The sequence below is a fragment of the Mauremys reevesii genome, linkage group 11 (assembly GCF_016161935.1).
Source record: "Mauremys reevesii isolate NIE-2019 linkage group 11, ASM1616193v1, whole genome shotgun sequence".
In the NCBI taxonomy this organism is placed as follows: Eukaryota; Metazoa; Chordata; order Testudines; family Geoemydidae; genus Mauremys; species Mauremys reevesii.
In genome coordinates this window covers 46,990,457-47,007,704 of record NC_052633.1, presented here as the reverse complement: position 1 = coordinate 47,007,704, position 17,248 = coordinate 46,990,457, and the positions used below count along the sequence as shown (strand labels likewise).

The window sequence follows — 17,248 nt, the reverse complement described above, 5'->3', positions numbered from 1 at the left end:
TCCTTCAAGGAGATGTCAAGCACCTTTCTTGGGCAGGGTGGCTTTCTGGAATACATCATAATAACTTTGCCTTGTGCATGGTTCAACATGGGTTTAGCACTACAACATGGAGATCACAGTAGTTTGACCTAGACACTCTGTCACAGAAGTGTCTGCATCTTGGTTGCCAGCCTCATGAATGTCTGGATGCCCAACATTTCAGAAACCATATTCATAGGTAAAAAATGTCCCTCTTATTTGACACCCCATTACACATTTAAACCTCATCTACATTTGTCTCTGGTCTTGAAAAACTTAGATAATGAAAGCAAAGCATTCAATATTTTGGGAGAAATCATGTTTATTGAATGTAAAATATTCATTGACATCTTGAAGCCATTCAGCAACCATCTTAAATGAAATTAATCTAATGGGGTTGCTGGCATCTTGTAAAATTCATTTACTGGAAGCAAAATCACTTCTGAAGGAATGAAAACATACTACTTGAAACTTGTTATTCAAAATATATATGCAGAGATTATTTTCTCTTGAAAATACAAAACAGTAAAACTGATCCCAGAAGAGGAACTAGTGATTGTCTCAGCATCTAATATCTGCACGATAAAACAGAATACATTTGGGTTTAGGTGTAACTATAGACGTTTATTTATGTCAGAATGGATACTCCCTTGTAGATTTGAGCACCCTCTCTACTTTGATTGTCACTTAATCGAGCCATGTTAATAGCAAGTTTAGAGGAGGGTCATTCTGTACTTTTTTGGCAGGAGAGAATATTGTTATAATGATAACTGATCACACGAGTGAAAAATGGGGGCAAAAATGATAGATCTACAGAACAAAAGTTCTTATGCTACTCAAAACTGGAAGTATAAGCTTGTAATGCAAACAGAATTTAAAAAAACAAATTGATGTAATGATGGAATTATTTGAAGGAATAGTGTAAGGATGAAATTACACACACCTTTTCTTTATGTATTAAAGTCAATGTAATTTTTACATAAGATAGATTTCCTAAACTATAAGTTTTACTGCTAGATTTTTCTTGTTAAAATACTGTAATCAACACTAGTAACACATCTTTTGTGAAGCACCATTCAATGACAAAACCACTTGTGCACTCAGAGGAAAATAAACATAATAAGGAATGTTGTTCAAGGATTGTTTCAGATTTTTCATTGATTTATGGTAGGCAGTATGATTCTGATCTGAAATGTAACTAAAAATATAGTCAGAGGTTTCCATGTTTGCTGTGTATCAATGATTCTTATCAAATGTGAAAGTTTACATGTAAACATAGTTTTTTAAACTCTGTTCTGCATTCCCAAATTGGGATCTGAAAGTAAAGCTGGATTCTTTCCTTTAGACATTATCATTCATAATAATAAAGGTTATTCAAGCCAGATTAGGTTCTTAGAGGCACTTGAGTAGGCTCATCTTACTCAACTGATTTTTATGTGCGTAAATGACTTTGTAAACATTTATGTTGGTGTTGTAAAAGTAGGAATACAATTCAGACAGCCTTTTAATTGTGTTGGTCCTGTAGTGATAAAGGAGTTAGCAAATAAAAACTTATTTTGCACTACAATCTGCAGATTGACACACACAGAGAATAAGGCGATGTCTACACCAGAGACCTTACAGCTGTACGCCTGCAGCTGGTCTGCTGTAAGGTGTCCCATGTAGCTGCTCTTTGCCAACAGGAGAGAGCTCTGCTGTCAACATGATTAAATCACCCTCAACATACAGCAGTAGCTATGTCATCGGGAGAGCATCTCCCAGCAACGTAGTGCTGTCCACGCCAGAGCTTCTGTTGATGGAACATATGCTGGTCGGGCGGGGTATTTTTTCACACCCCGACTAACAAAAGTTTTACCAACAAAAGTGCTAGTGTAGATATTGATTAAGTTAGAAGGTCCCATTTTCTCAGTCACTTCAGAGTAGAATCACATCTTAAATAATACGCTGCGTAGTTGTGAGATATGAATCTGCATTTTGCATCAAAATAGGCAGAGGAAGTATAACAAAACTCAAAATTTTATACCACCTTCAGAAATGTAAGAAACTAGCTTGAAGAGCTTCTCATGTGTAAGGTTCAGATAAATTGTGTATGATTAGTTGATACTGACATACCAATGGAACTGTGCCTCTCCTATTATATAGCATCTAAGTTCTTTGTAACAGGTGGTGTATAAGACAATAACAAAGTACTAGTAAAGTACTGTCAGTTATATAAGCAACATTAGCTTTAACTAATTGAACTCTGCTTTCAGATGTGCCAACTACAGACGTAAGCAAACCCAGAGTGTCCGACAGTGTCCATATCAATACTTACCAGGTTAGAACAGAGCCAGAACAGGGGAACCTCTACTCACCAGAACAGACGTCTCTCCATGAAAGTGAGGGTCTGTTGTACTCATTTTAAATACTGGAAGTTTATTTCTTTATTGATTGTGTCAGAATTGTGTAATAGCTTTTTTTTCTCATACGGGTTTCATATCTGCAGGGTCAGTAGGTAACTCAAGAAGTTCAACACAAATGAATTCTTATTCTGACAGTGGTTATCAGGAAGTAAGCAGTTTCCATAACAGCCAGAACTTGGGCAAGGCAGAAAATAGACAGCAGCATTCACTTACTGGAACCACAAGTAATCATTTGGTGAGAAACTCACGGGCTGAAGGACAAACTTTAGTTCAGGTACGCAACATAGCAAATGCTTTTTTCAGCTTAGTTGTTGCTCTGAAATACATTTTGAACACAAATATATGGCTAGTTCTAGATTTTTTATTATAGGCAAGAAGTAATAAAGTTCCTTTGAAATATTTCAAATTAATGAAATAGTAACATTTTTCTGGGTAAATAGTAGTCTAAGTGGTAGACCGCCAGAAGAGTATTTATTTACTAAAATTATTATGCATCCAGTGTTAGTAATTCATTGTAACTGAAACCCGATAAACTCTTCTACGTACAGCAGGCAAAAGAGTACATTATTTGTATCCGATCTCGATAAAGCCACAGTTGAAGCAATTTAACTTTAGAGAAGAAAAAATCTTAATCATTGATTTATGCCTGTGTGTAAGTCTTATGTTAAAGACAGGCAATGTTTGTATTATCTCCTTTTGCTACCCTTTGTTTTTTCAGCTCTTTCTTGAATCACAGTACCAGTCTACTTTCTTTCCATTTTATCTCTTTTATAATATAACTATGTATATAACTACAGATAGGATTCAACACTAATTAGTTATTAGAACTGGGGGTGAAAAGGTGTTAGTATGTTAACAAAAAAAGAAGCAGAAGCACTCAGAAGTACAGAATGGAGGGATATTAGTCTTCAGACTTTGATTTGATATTATGGAACATTCTAGATGGAGAAGAGGTGAAGAATAAGTGGAGAATTCAACTAATGTATTTTCCCAGGGAGAAAGACATAATATAAAGAAATGTAAGAAGTAGAGAATCTGAAAATTTACTGTAAATTTTAATCCTTACTTGTGTGGTTAGTTTTATACTGTATTGAATGATGTGCTTTTTCCGATGGCTTTTCTGTTTCAATAAAAAATTAAAATAATCACAGAGCCAAAATATTTGAAATTAATAAAACTCATTTTGTTTTTCTTCTTAAATAGCCCTCCGTAAATATTGCTGCCAACCGAGCGATGAGACGTGTTAGTTCCGTTCCATCCAGAGCACAGTCTCCTTCTTATGTTATCAGCACAGGTGTTTCTCCTTCTAGAGGGTCACTGAGAACTTCTGTAGGAAGTGGTTATGGTTCTCCATCAGTTACTGATTCACGACCCCTTACTTCTAGTGCATATTCATCCACTACATTACCTGTACAGCGAGCAACATCTCCCTATACAACACAGAGACCTGCTTCACCAGCAGCTGTACGGCGGATCGGTTCAGTCACATCTAGGCAGGCAGCTAACCCCAGTGGAGGAGCTTCTCAATACCAAGCATCTGTCAGAGTGGGCTCACCTCTTGCCCTAACTGATGCACAGACAAGAGTAGCTTCCCCTTCCCAAGCCCAGATGGGATCTTCTTCCCCAAAACGCTCTGGCATGACTGCAGTTCCACAGCATTTGGGAACAACATTACAAAGAACAATTCATGACATTGACCAGTATGGACAGCAATATGATATCTACGAGAGAATGGTACCACCACGTCCAGATAGCCTTACAGGTTAGTAAAAAGGTAAAAACACTACTTAAAACTTCGTGCACACTTTCATGTGTAGAAAATCAGTAATGCAATTATAAATATACAATTAAACACTGTGGTGTAAAAAAGACAATTATTCTGGGTTCTTCAGACAAGTTATAATTGTTGATGTATCAATGGTGTATTGCATTCATATTTGTGACCGTGGAAGTTTGTCGCAAATGCCATATTTTCTCTCAATTCAACAGATTATGATAGGGATGTACAACATACCATGCTTTCTGAACTTTTATTTTCAAAACTTGGATGAAGTTGCAAGATTCTTCCAAAAAATATGGACTGTATTAGAAGTCAAGTTGTATCTAAATACATATAGAGCTTATAAACAAAGTTACAAGTGGTGCAGGTAAACTTACATTAAACCTAATTTTGTTTTAAAGTCATTTAAATTAGCTCACGGATCTCAAAACACTTCACAACAAATTAAGTATTAGCATTACGGTGACGGTGTAGGCAAATGGAGCAGCTATTTGTGTAGACATAGTTCATATACAGCCTTGAAAAGTAGAACCTGTTTATTTAAGAAGGTTACTCCTAAGGGCATTCTGTGCCAAAAAAATTAAAAATTCTGCACATAATATTTTAAAATTCTGCAAAATTCTGCAAGTTTTATTTGTCAATAAATAAATGCAGAGGCTCCAGCATGGCAATGGGGAACACAGGTCACTGGCTTTACGAAGATGCGAGATTACCCTGCAGCCTTCCCCCCCCACACACCTTTCCCCTCGGGACATGAACTCAGTGGTGAGGCTGCAACCAATCCTGACACAGCACAAGGCCTGGGCCTGCCCCAGAAATACCCAGGTGTGGGGCAGGCAGGATCCAAGTGTGGAGGGACTCTGTGTGGGGGATCCAGGTGTGAGGTGAGAGGATTGTGTGTGGGACAGTCCTGATGCAGGCAGCTCAGTGTGGAGTCTAGGTGTGGGAGGATCTGGATGCACAGAGGCTCGTTGGAGGGGTTCCATGTGCAGGGGAAATGGGACTCTTCAGGGGCTTCCAAGTAAAAGTGGTTGGGGCTCAGCAGAGGGGTCTGGGTTTGGGGGACTCAGCAGGGGGGGCTGGGAGCTGGGGGAGTGGGGCTTGATGGGATGGAGGTCTGGATGCAGCTAGTTGGGGGGGGCTGGATGTGGGGGCCTAGATATGGGGGCTCAGGCTTGTCAGGGTGGGGGATTGAGTGCAGGGAGCTCAGTGGGGCATGGTCAGGATGCAGGGGTGGGGGTCCAGAGGCAGGGGGTCTGGGTGAAGGGGGACTCCAAATGCAGGGGTTGAGGTTCAATGGGATGGGTTTTGGGGTATGGAGGGCTAGGGGGGTTCTGGGTGAGGGTCAGGCTTGGCGGGGGGGTCTGGGTATGGGAGATCCAGATGCATGGAGGTTGGGTAGATGGGGGAGCAGCTCCCCATACAGTGACCCCTCCCTTGCAGCTGAGGAGCGATGGGGTGATTTACCCCTCTGCTGGCTGCTCCAGGTGCCTGAAATGACGAACCTGCGCAGCAATGGGGTGGTGCATGACTGCTCTTGCAGCTTCCCTTTGCTTCCCTGCTTCCCCGTCAGAAAATCATTTTTCTGCAGAGAAGCAAAGAAATCTGCAGAGGACATGAATTCTGGGCGTGCACAATGGTGCAGAATTCCCCCAGGAGTAGAAGGTAAATGCTTGTTAGGTTAGTTACTTTAGACGTTGAAGTTGTACTTGTGTATTACCCTTTCTTGTCTCTTAATGTTCATCTAAAAGAGCCATATGTGTGATCATGCAGTGAAAACCATGTTATTTCACTATGAATGCAGATTAAAGTGCTTGTTTAATTTTTCTTTATCACTGTGATAGTCCAGGCACTCCCCAATCTGTTCCCCCTGCCACCGCAGGAATTGGCTACCTGCTTCCCCTTCCTTTTCATAGGATTAATAATAACCTGCCAACTGATGAGGCAAAAATCAGTATTTAGCATGTAGACCTGGAAGATTTTGCAGTCAAAATTAATACAATTTAGTGGATTTGGATAACCTATAGTGTGATAGTAATCCTTTATAGTAATAATACTTAGCATTTATCTTGTACTTCACATTTTTCAAAGTACTGTACAAATATTAATGTTTTAGTTTTGTACTGTGAGCAGTTTTACCACCTTAAACACATTGATCCATGGGCATGCGCAGCCCTTAGGAAAAAGGACTAATTTGAGTAATTGACAAATCAGAACAGATTTGTTAAAGTTTTAATTTTTTTTTCGTTTGAGAACAGCAAATAGCAACAGCTCTGGTCTAGGATGCAGAACAGTTTCTCTTATAACCTCCATTAAAGGATTTCCAAAGCATTTGTATTTGAAACTGAAATATTCTATGCTTTGTCTCTGTCCAAAGTTAAATTATTTTTAAAAGTTGGAATAAACTCCCTTCAGCGGTTATGAAAAGATGAGGAAATACACTTTTTCCAATATAAATTAGTTCTCGTGTTTTTTCAGGTGGAATAAAGCAAAAACGCCTGAAACCTTAGACTCAAATTTATATGTGATCAGTTTTCTGACCACTGATACTATATCCACCTACTGGACACACTCTAGGGGAGGAAATTTGGACAGGGGAGAAAAAGGTTAGTACTGCAGCAGCCTCTAGCACAATTTTAAAAAAAAATGCACACTGCTGTAAAAGATGAGAGAGGAGATAGTAGAATGGCTGATCAGCTCCTCTCTTTCCTCTGGGTTTGTGGTCTCAGAAAAGGGTCAGTGTGGTAACGGAAATGCAGAATGGTTAAGTGACTTGCCTGGGAGGTGACATAGTGATCTACTGGACCTAACTGTAGGGTTAGAAGTTGGGAGATCTGAATTTTAATCCTAGTTCTGAGAGTAGCTTCCTGATTTACTTTGGATGAGTCACTTAAACTTTCTGTCCCCACCATCAAGTTAAGGTATAATATCACTTCTTTTTCTAAGAATCATGATTTGGAGTTGTGTAATAATTTCCCTTATTTTATCTACTCATCTGAGTCCAAATATTAACATTTTGTGTAACTATAATTAATAGTTATTAAAACGCAATGCCTAGAATTATGACCTATGTACAGGATTGCAATTCCATTTTATAAAATGGATTTGGAAAAAAATGTTTGAAGTGTGAATAAAACACTGCTTTCTCTAGACTATGAATTTTCTGTGGACTGGAACCTTTCACTGTTCCTCTTGGACCCCACTGATTTTGTGAACAAAGCTGATCATATTTCTGTATAACTAGTTGCAGTACCTATATTTTCACTTTCTTGTTTACTAACTATTATTGTATGACTCTAATTAATTCTGTAGTTTTGTGTTTGTATAATCATTTGTATTTAGGGAGGGATTTTGGATCAATTGTGTTTATAATCCTGTTTCAGGGGGAGAGAGGGAATCTAGCATTAGTGCAACTCTGAGGTTGGGGAGAGAATCCAAAAGTAACAAATCAGGGAAAGAAGAGTTGAGGGTGCAAAGTTAGTCTGAAAAACTGATGCATGTTGAACCACAGGAGATAGGTATGCAAAGAAAAAGTATATTTGAGGGTAATCCTTTTAAAGAATATAATTAAGCCCATGGAACTAATGAAGTCACCCATAGACTAGGGATGAAAAGAGAAGAGGAGAGAGCCAAGAATGGAAGGAAACTTGAGAGAGCTCCAACAGAGAGAGAGAGAGAAAATGGAAACAAGATAATGTCATTGAAAGATGCTGAAAGAGTGGCCAGAATGAGAGGAAGAGAACCAAGGAAGGGAGGACAAGTCATGAAAGCTAACCGAGGAGTGTGTGTCTGGTATCCATGGCAGCAGAAAATTTGAGCATGGAATATAAGTCTCAAGAATTAGCCATAAAGAGGTTGTTTCAAATTTTGAGATCACTTTCAAGAGATTGGAGTGGGCTGAAGCCAAATTGGAATGAGTAAAATACTGAGCCTGAGGTGAGAGGTAATACATAATTTGTAAACAGTCTACTCAATGCGTTTGAAGCTAAAGGAGAATAAGTGAAGACAGGATAGTTGTTGGAAGGACAGGGAGTCAAGGTTAGGATTTTTATGTTTAAAAGATGGAGATACCAGGGTATATTTGAATACACTTTTATCGGAGGAAAAGGAAGGAAGGTTAGCAGTCCAGAAAGAAAATAGAGCTTAGGAGACAGAGAGGGGGGTTGGGTATTAGGTTAGATAGAATTATAGATGCAGCATTGCTGAGCTTTAACAGAATTTTTGGTGTGGAGTAAACTGCCACACAGGGTTTACAGGAGGTAAGGGGGAAGCTTGCGTAGTGGTACCAGGGCAAAATCTTGTTCTTAGAAAATGTGCAGATCTGGCCGTATATATCTTATCAGCTAGTCAAACTACCAAATGACTGGATTTATTGTTAAAAATAAAGTAAATAAATTATCTTCCCAATAAAGTTACAGTAGACTTTTAAACATGCCCATATTAATTGACCTTTTCTAGTTAGCTGAAGGATTGAACAAATCTGTCAGAATGCATTTTTACAATTATGGCAATATGAACTGCCATGGGATGGAATAATTACTGTTAATAAAATAGATGGTAGTGATATAGTAATAGCCTGCTACAATAAATGCAGACACTTAGAAAGAGAAGCTAATCATTAGCGCAAAGAAGACAAGTGCATTTCAAAGGAAAGTATTTTTTCAGAATACAAACATCTTCTAATGTCCTTAGCTATAATATACCAAAGGTTACACCATAAATAAAATGGAATTAAATAAAACAGAAGATCCATCCAGCTAATTAATGATGTTATTTTTGAAAATGACTATTATAATACATATTTAAATATACTGAGAGAGGCAAACAATGTACATGTTCCCATTTATTTGTATTAAAAATGTATATCTAGAAACAAAGAACTTAGGCCATACTTACTGCTTCCCGGGATAGAATCACTCATCCTGTGACCTTGAAAAAGATTGGGGTTCATGGTGGATAATCAGATGAATGAAAAGAGATAATGTTAAGGGAGGGTGACTTGATCAGTCTGTACCTACATGGGGAACAAGTATTTGACAATGGGCTCTTCAGTCTAGCAGAAAGAAAGTTATACCACAATCCAATGGCTGAAATTTGAAGAAAGATAAATTCAGACTGGAAATGGGCATAAAATTTTAGCAGTGAGGATAGTTAACCATTGAAACAGTTTACAAAGGGCCATGATGGATTTGCCCTCATTGGCAATTTTTAAATCCAAGATTGGATGTTTTTCTAAGGCCTGGTCTACACTAAGAAGGGGGTTCGAATTAGGGTACGCAAATTCAGCTACGTGAATAGCGTAGCTGAATTCGAAGTACCCTAGTTCGACCTACTCACCCGTCCAGACGCGGCGGGGTCGAACTCCGCGGCTCCCCCGTCGGCTCCGCCAACTCCTGCCGAGGTGGAGTACCGGAGTCGACCGCGGCGCTTCCGGAGTTCAAACTATCGCGTCTAGATCAGACGCGATAGTTCGAACTCCAAAAAGTCAAACTCTCCGCGTCGAACCGGCAGGTAAGTGTAGACGTACCCTAAGAGATATGCTCTTGGAATTATGTTGGAGAAGCTCGATGTCTGTATTATATAGGAGGTCAGACTAGGTGATCACAATGGTCCCTTCTGGCCTGGGAATCTGTGAATTAAGAGCACCTGAAAGGACCTCGTTAACAAAATATTCTACGAATTCTTAATGATTTAAATAAATACTAAGAAAATACTTTATTATAATTGGTTACTTTTCTAGTTAGCTCTTCAAATATTGGAAGAACAGTGGCTAGGACCTTTAAATTTAGAAAATACAGTCTTCCTGTAAATGTTTCTCCTTTTTTGTAATGAAATAGCCATTAAGCATTTGACTCAAACTACATTTGTTACTGCTTGGCTATAAAGTGTAATATTTTGCAGGTGGCATGATCCTGCTCTCATTGAAGCCAATGAGAATATTGCCATCTATTGACTTCAGCAGCAGCAGGAGGTGAAATTAATATTTCATTTGTGAGTAGTTTTTGCAGAATCTTGTAATCAGCTTGTCAGCGCAGTATAGATTGAGGGGATGTCTTGGAATGGAATTTCTTCATTTGTCATCAAAGAGAGAGAAACGTTAGGTATTGGTGTTTAACAGTCTGTTACTTTCTGCTGAGCAGTCATCAAATCCAGAAATAATGATCTTGAACTGTTTTGAAGTTTTTGATACAAAACATTTAAGAATCTTAGAATATTACAACTAAACCATTTGTTTAGCAACAAGTGAAAATCAAATAGGACTATGAAACAAAATTCTATTCTTTCTTGTTTTGAAATGTTTCCATGATCTGAATAGGCAAAATTACAAATTACATTTCAAATTTTCAGAATAAATGTTAAAGTTTCAGGAACAATTTGAATTATCTGCTTGTCTAAATTACATAAAAATACAGGTTAAAAATGTTAAAAATAGAAGTTATTGGTAAAATAATGTCGTCATAATCATCATCATCATCTTCCTGAAAAGTACTTCATATTTCTTTAGTTACTTTTTAAAAAATCTCACAATAATTTCACAAAACTTAAAAGCAAGCAATAATTTTTACGGTGAAGCACATATAATCACTTTGGCTAATTAAAAGACTAACAGTAAAATTGCAAAGGGATCATCACAATTCACTTGCTTAATGGGGGCTGATTTTTGATGAAGGTGGAGCAGAAATATGTCCATTATGTTTGGAGATACCCAGATTGCTGCTTATTAAAAGTAGTTCATACTGATTTCACTGCAGTGCTTTACTTCTAACAACTCTACAAAGTTTAGGTAGAACTCCTACAAAGCCTCTGAATTCCAGCTGACTTAAACTGAGTTAAATTGCCACAAATTGCATACCATACGTATTTACCTTTTTCTTGCTTCTAGGCTTGAGGAGTTCGTATGCTAGTCAGAACAGTCAGCTTGGGCAAGAATTACGTTCAGCTGTATCTCCTGACCTACACATCACCCCCATATATGAAGGGAGAACCTATTACAGTCCTGTGTACCGTAGTCCAAATCATGGAGCAGTTGAGCTACACCAAGGGTCCCAGACAGCACTATATCGAACTGGGTCAGGTAGGTATAGAATTGAGGTTTTTCAGAGTTCCCCAAATTTAGATGATTTGCCCCTAAAATCTTTCTTGATTTACATATTAGTTTTCTACTTGAGAGAATATAAATTGTTGCCACACTGTCAATATGCATGATGATAGATATGTGTTGCTAATTTAAAATAATAGATTAGAAGCGATAAATCAGTGAAGAAGAGGAAGAGACCTAAATCTGAAAGACTTGCACAATAATGGCAGATAGGAGTAAGAAACAGATTAGTTTAAAATGCTCTTTATTCTTTTGTGATGTCTATAGCAAGTACTCAAGACTATATGCTGATAAGTCAGTTTTGAGCTAGACCAAGGGTTCCCAAACTTGGTTCGCGGCTTGTTCATGGTAAGCCTCTGGCTGGCCATGAGACACTTTGTTTACCTGAGCATCCGCAGGTATGGCCGCTCACAGCTCCCAGTGGCCACGGTTGGCTGTTCCCAGCCAATGGGAGCTGCGGAAAGAGGCGCAAGCTGGGTATAGGGTATTTCTTGGTTTAAACCCTCACTAGCCAATCATAGAAGTGTAGGAAGTATAGGTCTGGAAGGGGCCTCAATAGATCATCTAGTCCTGTTCTCTGTACTCAAGAACTACTTAATAACTAGACCATTCCGGCCAGGTGTTTGTCCTGTCTGTTCTTTAAAACCTCCAGTGACAGAGATTCCACAACCTCCTTGAGCAATTTGTTCCAGTGCTTAACTACCCTAGCATTTAAGAAGGTTTTCCTAATGTCCATCCTAAACCTCCCTTGCTGCAATTTAAACCCATTGCTTCTTGTCCTATCTTCAGAGGTTAATTAAAACAATTTTTCACCCTCCTCTTTGTCACAATGTTTTATGTACTTGAAAACTGTTAGTATATTCCCCACTTAGTCTTCTCTTCTCCAGACTAAACAAACCCAATTGTTTTCAGTCTTTCCTCATAGGTCATGTTTTCTAGCCCTTAAATCATTTTTGTTGCTCTCCTCTGACTTTTTCCAGTTTGTCCACATCTCTCCTGAAATGTGGTGCTCAGAACTGGACACAATACTCTGGCTGAGGCCTTATCAACATGGAGTAGAGTGGAAGAATTACTTCTCGTGTCTTGCTTACAACACTCCTACGACTACATCCCAGAATGATGGTCGCTTTTCTTGCAACAGTGTTACACTGTTGACCCATATTTATTATATCCTTCCCCTCACTTTTTCCTGTTTTATCAATACAGTAGAACCCTGCTAAATTGCACTGCACTAATTCACATCTTGCACCATAAAACACGTGGTCTCACACAACTCCTCAAAGATTTAATACTGGAATGCTATATTGTAAGATCCAATATTAAAATCTAATTACTTTTATATGCTATATGACAGAATATACAATGACATACTATGAAGTACTATCATAAATAAATTCAGTTTAGCTGCAATTCTCAAATAAAAGGAAAAGGTATGGTACGTTTGTGATGCATTATTCTGATTTTAGATCTTGTGTTCACTTACTAATTTGCACAATTTAGTAGTTTGCAATAGGTCTCCCAATCATTAGTCTGAATTAGGAAGGTTTTACTGTTAAGTCTTCAGAGTGATAGTTCACAATACCTATAATAATGTTTTTAAACCTTTTAAATTGCTTGCTAATAATTTTGCACAGCTGAGGCATTCAGAGTACTATGAATGAGGCACAAGTTTTGCAGTTTCCCTGTCCCACCTGCCACAGCTAAACTCATGTAAGCAAAACTGAACCAGGTAAAGTTTGTCCAAGTTTTAGCTCAATTGGGAGACTGAAAAATAAAGTTCTAGTTCAGTTAATATCCTTATGTTTTTTTAGAAGAGCACAAAATACCATAAAAACACACTGTAATCAGGAAGGTTCATATTCATACCTCATTTCACACACGAGTGGAGTTTTTCTGAACCATTTGAGATTAGTGCCTTGAAAGAATCTTTCAATCCAATTCATTCCCCAATTAATATTTTGCCCAAGCAAGCAGGACAAACTTGCATCTAATTTATGAAAAGGAGAGGCATTAACATCAGGAGAGCTTCTTGTTTTATTTCCCATTTTTCTTTCTTCAGTACTATAGGTGTATACAATCGAATGTTATTAAACACCTCTGAAGCTGTTCTATTTGTAACCAGGTTCCTCTTCAGTTCCTGGTTTACTGCTAATATATTTGACACATAGAGTACTTACTCCATTAAATACTGAAACACTCAATCTTATTTAGAAATAACTTGGGCCTGATCCCACAATAACTTTACTTGTGTAATCAGCCCATTATCATCATTGGAACTTTTTCTGTAAGGATTTATCATATGAGAGGCGCTGGGGCCCTATCCAGTGATAGCTTTTTAGACCTCTGGGTATTTCAGTCTCACTTCAACTTTAATTTTGCTTGCTTTTTATTTAAGCCAAGAATTGTCTCATAACAAATGTCTATAAAAGGTATCTAGCATATTTTAATATTGATTTTACACTAGGTGTTGGAAATCTGCAAAGGTCATCCAGTCAGCGTAGCACACTTGCATACCAAAGAAATAATTATCCTTTGAACACAACAGCTGCCTATGCGGAACCCTACAGGTCAATGCAGTACCGACTGTCAGAGTCCAGTTATAACAGGCTACAACATGCAACGCCAGCAGATGATGGTACAACAAGATCTCCATCCATAGACAGCATACAGAAAGATCCTAGGCAAGTCCAACTGAGCTTTCAAGAATCATGTACCATTGCAAGAATTATCTGATTCTAAAATTGTTCCTTGATTAAATAGAAAACCTTACCAGTGCATTTTTTAGTTCTGTATTATACAGATCGCTGTGATTAATTTAGGTTTAATGAGTAACAATTTATAAAATTATTCAGAAGTTTAACCAGTAAGTGCATTGCTTTTACTTTGCTACAATAGTTGACTGTTACTTACATTTGTGTTAACAATTATTGTAATTCTCTTCAAAGTTTATTTTAGGATATCAAAAGGAAATTTCATATACTTTGAGGAACATTTGTGAACTTGAAAAGTTTCATTTGGTTTTATTGAGTATCTTTTATTAAATTGTCACACATGTTTGCCAGGTTTTGAAAATGAGTAAGTAAATATCTAAATATACCAGATCATTCTATTTATGAACAGCTTTCGTTAAAAGGAAAGTTGCTTGGAAATTGCAAAGGTAGAAAACAGTTGCTTCATATTAACAGAAAATAAATGCATTTAAAATGGAAATGGAGACCGTTTTTCTGGTATTACTTATTCAAGTAGTCCTGTAGACAGTAATGGGCCTACTTGCATGATAGAACAAACAGGATTTCCCTCTATTAGTGAACTTTCAAACCACTTATTTGGGTCAACTTAATAGTGCTACAAACTTTAATAAGTCATGTTTGTGGTATTTGGCCATTGGTGCATTTTTTACATGTAGCCCATTAGTATTGCTCCACATACTAAATATTGATTTATAACAGTTGTACTCAGACTGCCGCTTGTGAGTGCAAGTGGCTCTTTGATGTGTCTGCTGCAGCTCTTTACAGCACATTATATTAAAACACTGTGTGATTTAATTATTAACCCATTGGGATGCTTTTACTATGTTGTTAACCAATTGTAGAATACTTGGTTAGTCATTTTGCTGTGAGAATAATATATAGATAGAGGTATAGCTATAAAATAGTAAATGAAACAATGAATTCACAGTACTGTGGCTCTTCTGAATAATGGTGATTGCTAATTTGGCTCCTGAACCACTGAGGTCTGAGTATCACTGATATAAAAGATCTATTTGAGGAGTAAGGTACTATTTAGTCAGAGTAAAGGTGACTGAACCAGGTCTTTAAAAATATCAGAAAGACAAAGGGCTTGTCTACACTTGGAAGTTTACTGAAATAGCTATTCCAGAATAATTATATTGGTAATTTAAAAGAGTAGGCAAGCCCATAGACTCATTTTGGTGAAAATAAAGAAGAGGTATGTATTATTCTCTGATCTGTATATTAGAACAAAAGAGGGAAACTGTGAGAAATCTCTTTTTCTTTGCCTCATTAGTATATTTGTTGTACAAGTTGCAGGCACAGTATTCATAGGAAGCTAATTACCATCTTTCTCCATGGCCTTGTAATACTGTATTAGTCAAAATATAAAATGGAGTCTGAGCTACAGTACATTGAGCAATAAATGCTTTGGGAAATATAAGAAGAATTCATATGCTGTATAAAATTCCCATCTCTTATCTTATCCAGATCTTGTCTTTCCCTGTTATAGCCAAACCCCTCTTAAGGTAAAAAGTATTGCACAAGTTAGGTTTTATGTCTTGAAATTTGCAATGCTATAGTATCTTGACTGTTAGCAATTTAACAGCATTATAAATATTCCATAAAATATAAGCGCATTCAATTGAAGAACTAGTTAGAAAGAACTAATGTGTTAGCTTTCTAAGTCAAGAATTTCATGTTTTTGTAAGATATTATTTATAGTATGGTAATTTCATAGTCTGATGGTTTTTAAACTATTATGACTAGTTTGATTATCTGAAATGTTCCCTTTAAAACATTTTATAAGAATATATACATATAATATAAATTGTAGAAGCAACCACACTTATTGAAAGTGCAACCTACAGACTGAGTTTCAGAACCATATTAAAGAAAATCTTTAAAAATCATGCTAAACTCTTTATTTTTAACAAATATACTATTTTCAGAATTACTCCTCTGGTTCTTCCTGACTCTATTCTTGCAGTTTAGTAAACAATAGTTGCTTACTATGAGTCTGGACTGAAGGAAATGTATTCTGATATATCCAAAATCTGACATTATTCACAGACTATCATCCACTGTTAACAATGCTTTTGAAAAGATTGTAGCCTACCCAACTTTATATTTGTGAACAATAAGGTGTGTAGGTACAGATAAAGCTGTCTTGAGTGTAGTCAGTCACATCTTCATTGTTTCATCATTAAAACAAGAAATGCACCTGATTTGTCTGTTATCTCCAATGCCTGATCTCGATTTTTTTTTTTTTTTTTTTTTTGTAATCTTCACTAACTGACTTTAAGATTTTTTAAAGAGACATTAACATCACAGTCGTGTTACTCCAACAGCTAGGGATGACATCTTTATCATCATACATCCACTTGTTTCATTTTAAAGGTTTTCAGACATGTGGCTAGATAAAGCCCAGAGACCTTTACAGTACAGTTTGTTTCTGTTTTATCTTTAATCTTATAGAGTGACCTCTGGAAATTATAATCTGGCCCTTGGATAGTGAGGTAATTGAGGCAGCTACCAGATTCCCTTTCTGTCTTTAAAACACCTTTCACACTTTTGGTTCTTCTATAAAATGCATTTAAAATGGAGCATCTTAAGTTGGAGCCTGTAGAATCCGTGGGGTTGTATCTCCCTTTTAAAAATGAGGACAACCAAAAATCTGCTCTGTTATAGTCAGACTACAATGGCGAGGTTGACAAGTTTTAGACACCCCTGTTTTAAAGAGAGACTAACAAACATGGTTTATTTTACACTCCATTGTTTGGAATTCTCCTGTGTGATCGCCAGTTCTTCAGGGACAAACTACAGGGCAGACTCAAGTATGGTGCAAAAGTCCACAGAGTTGATTGAGGCAGTTCCTGACACCCCGACTGGACAGGGTTTCCCTGCAGCAGTCTCATTTAGGCCCCTCAGGGTCTTTTTGTAGTAAAGCAAACAAATAGTCCCAAAACCAATAGTCCTGTGCCAGGCCTATCTTCTTCCAGAGGGCTGTGGCAGTCAGGAGTCTCTGTGGAGGTTCTGGGCTGGTCCTTTCCTCAGGGAGCACAAGGTAGATCTATTCTCCCTGGTCAGTGCATCTACTGGGATGTCCTCTTCCTTTTTTAACTGGCCTGTCATTATCTGACAGTAAGTGCAAGTATAGCAGAGCAAGGCTGAGTGGGCCCACTCTAGCTCATTAACCCTTGTTGCCTCAGTGGAGGGC

The 17,248-nt window shown here is 37.5% G+C and overlaps 1 protein-coding gene across 10 annotated transcripts in view; it reads left to right on the top strand.

Annotated features, from left to right (window-relative positions):
* PKP4 (plakophilin 4) overlaps positions 1-17,248 on the top strand; it is a 213,957-nt gene that overhangs the window by 127,972 nt on the left and 68,737 nt on the right. For 5 of the 10 annotated variants that reach the window (XM_039494065.1, XM_039494067.1, XM_039494066.1 and 2 more), the window contains 5 exons: positions 2,271-2,402; positions 2,504-2,694; positions 3,624-4,182; positions 11,084-11,275; positions 13,764-13,980. In XM_039494065.1, coding sequence (XP_039349999.1) covers positions 2,271-2,402; positions 2,504-2,694; positions 3,624-4,182; positions 11,084-11,275; positions 13,764-13,980 — 1,291 coding nt within the window. The remainder of the gene's footprint in view (positions 1-2,270; positions 2,403-2,503; positions 2,695-3,623; positions 4,183-11,083; positions 11,276-13,763; positions 13,981-17,248) is intronic. The other 5 variants (XM_039494063.1, XM_039494071.1, XM_039494072.1 and 2 more) reach the window with 2 other exon arrangements.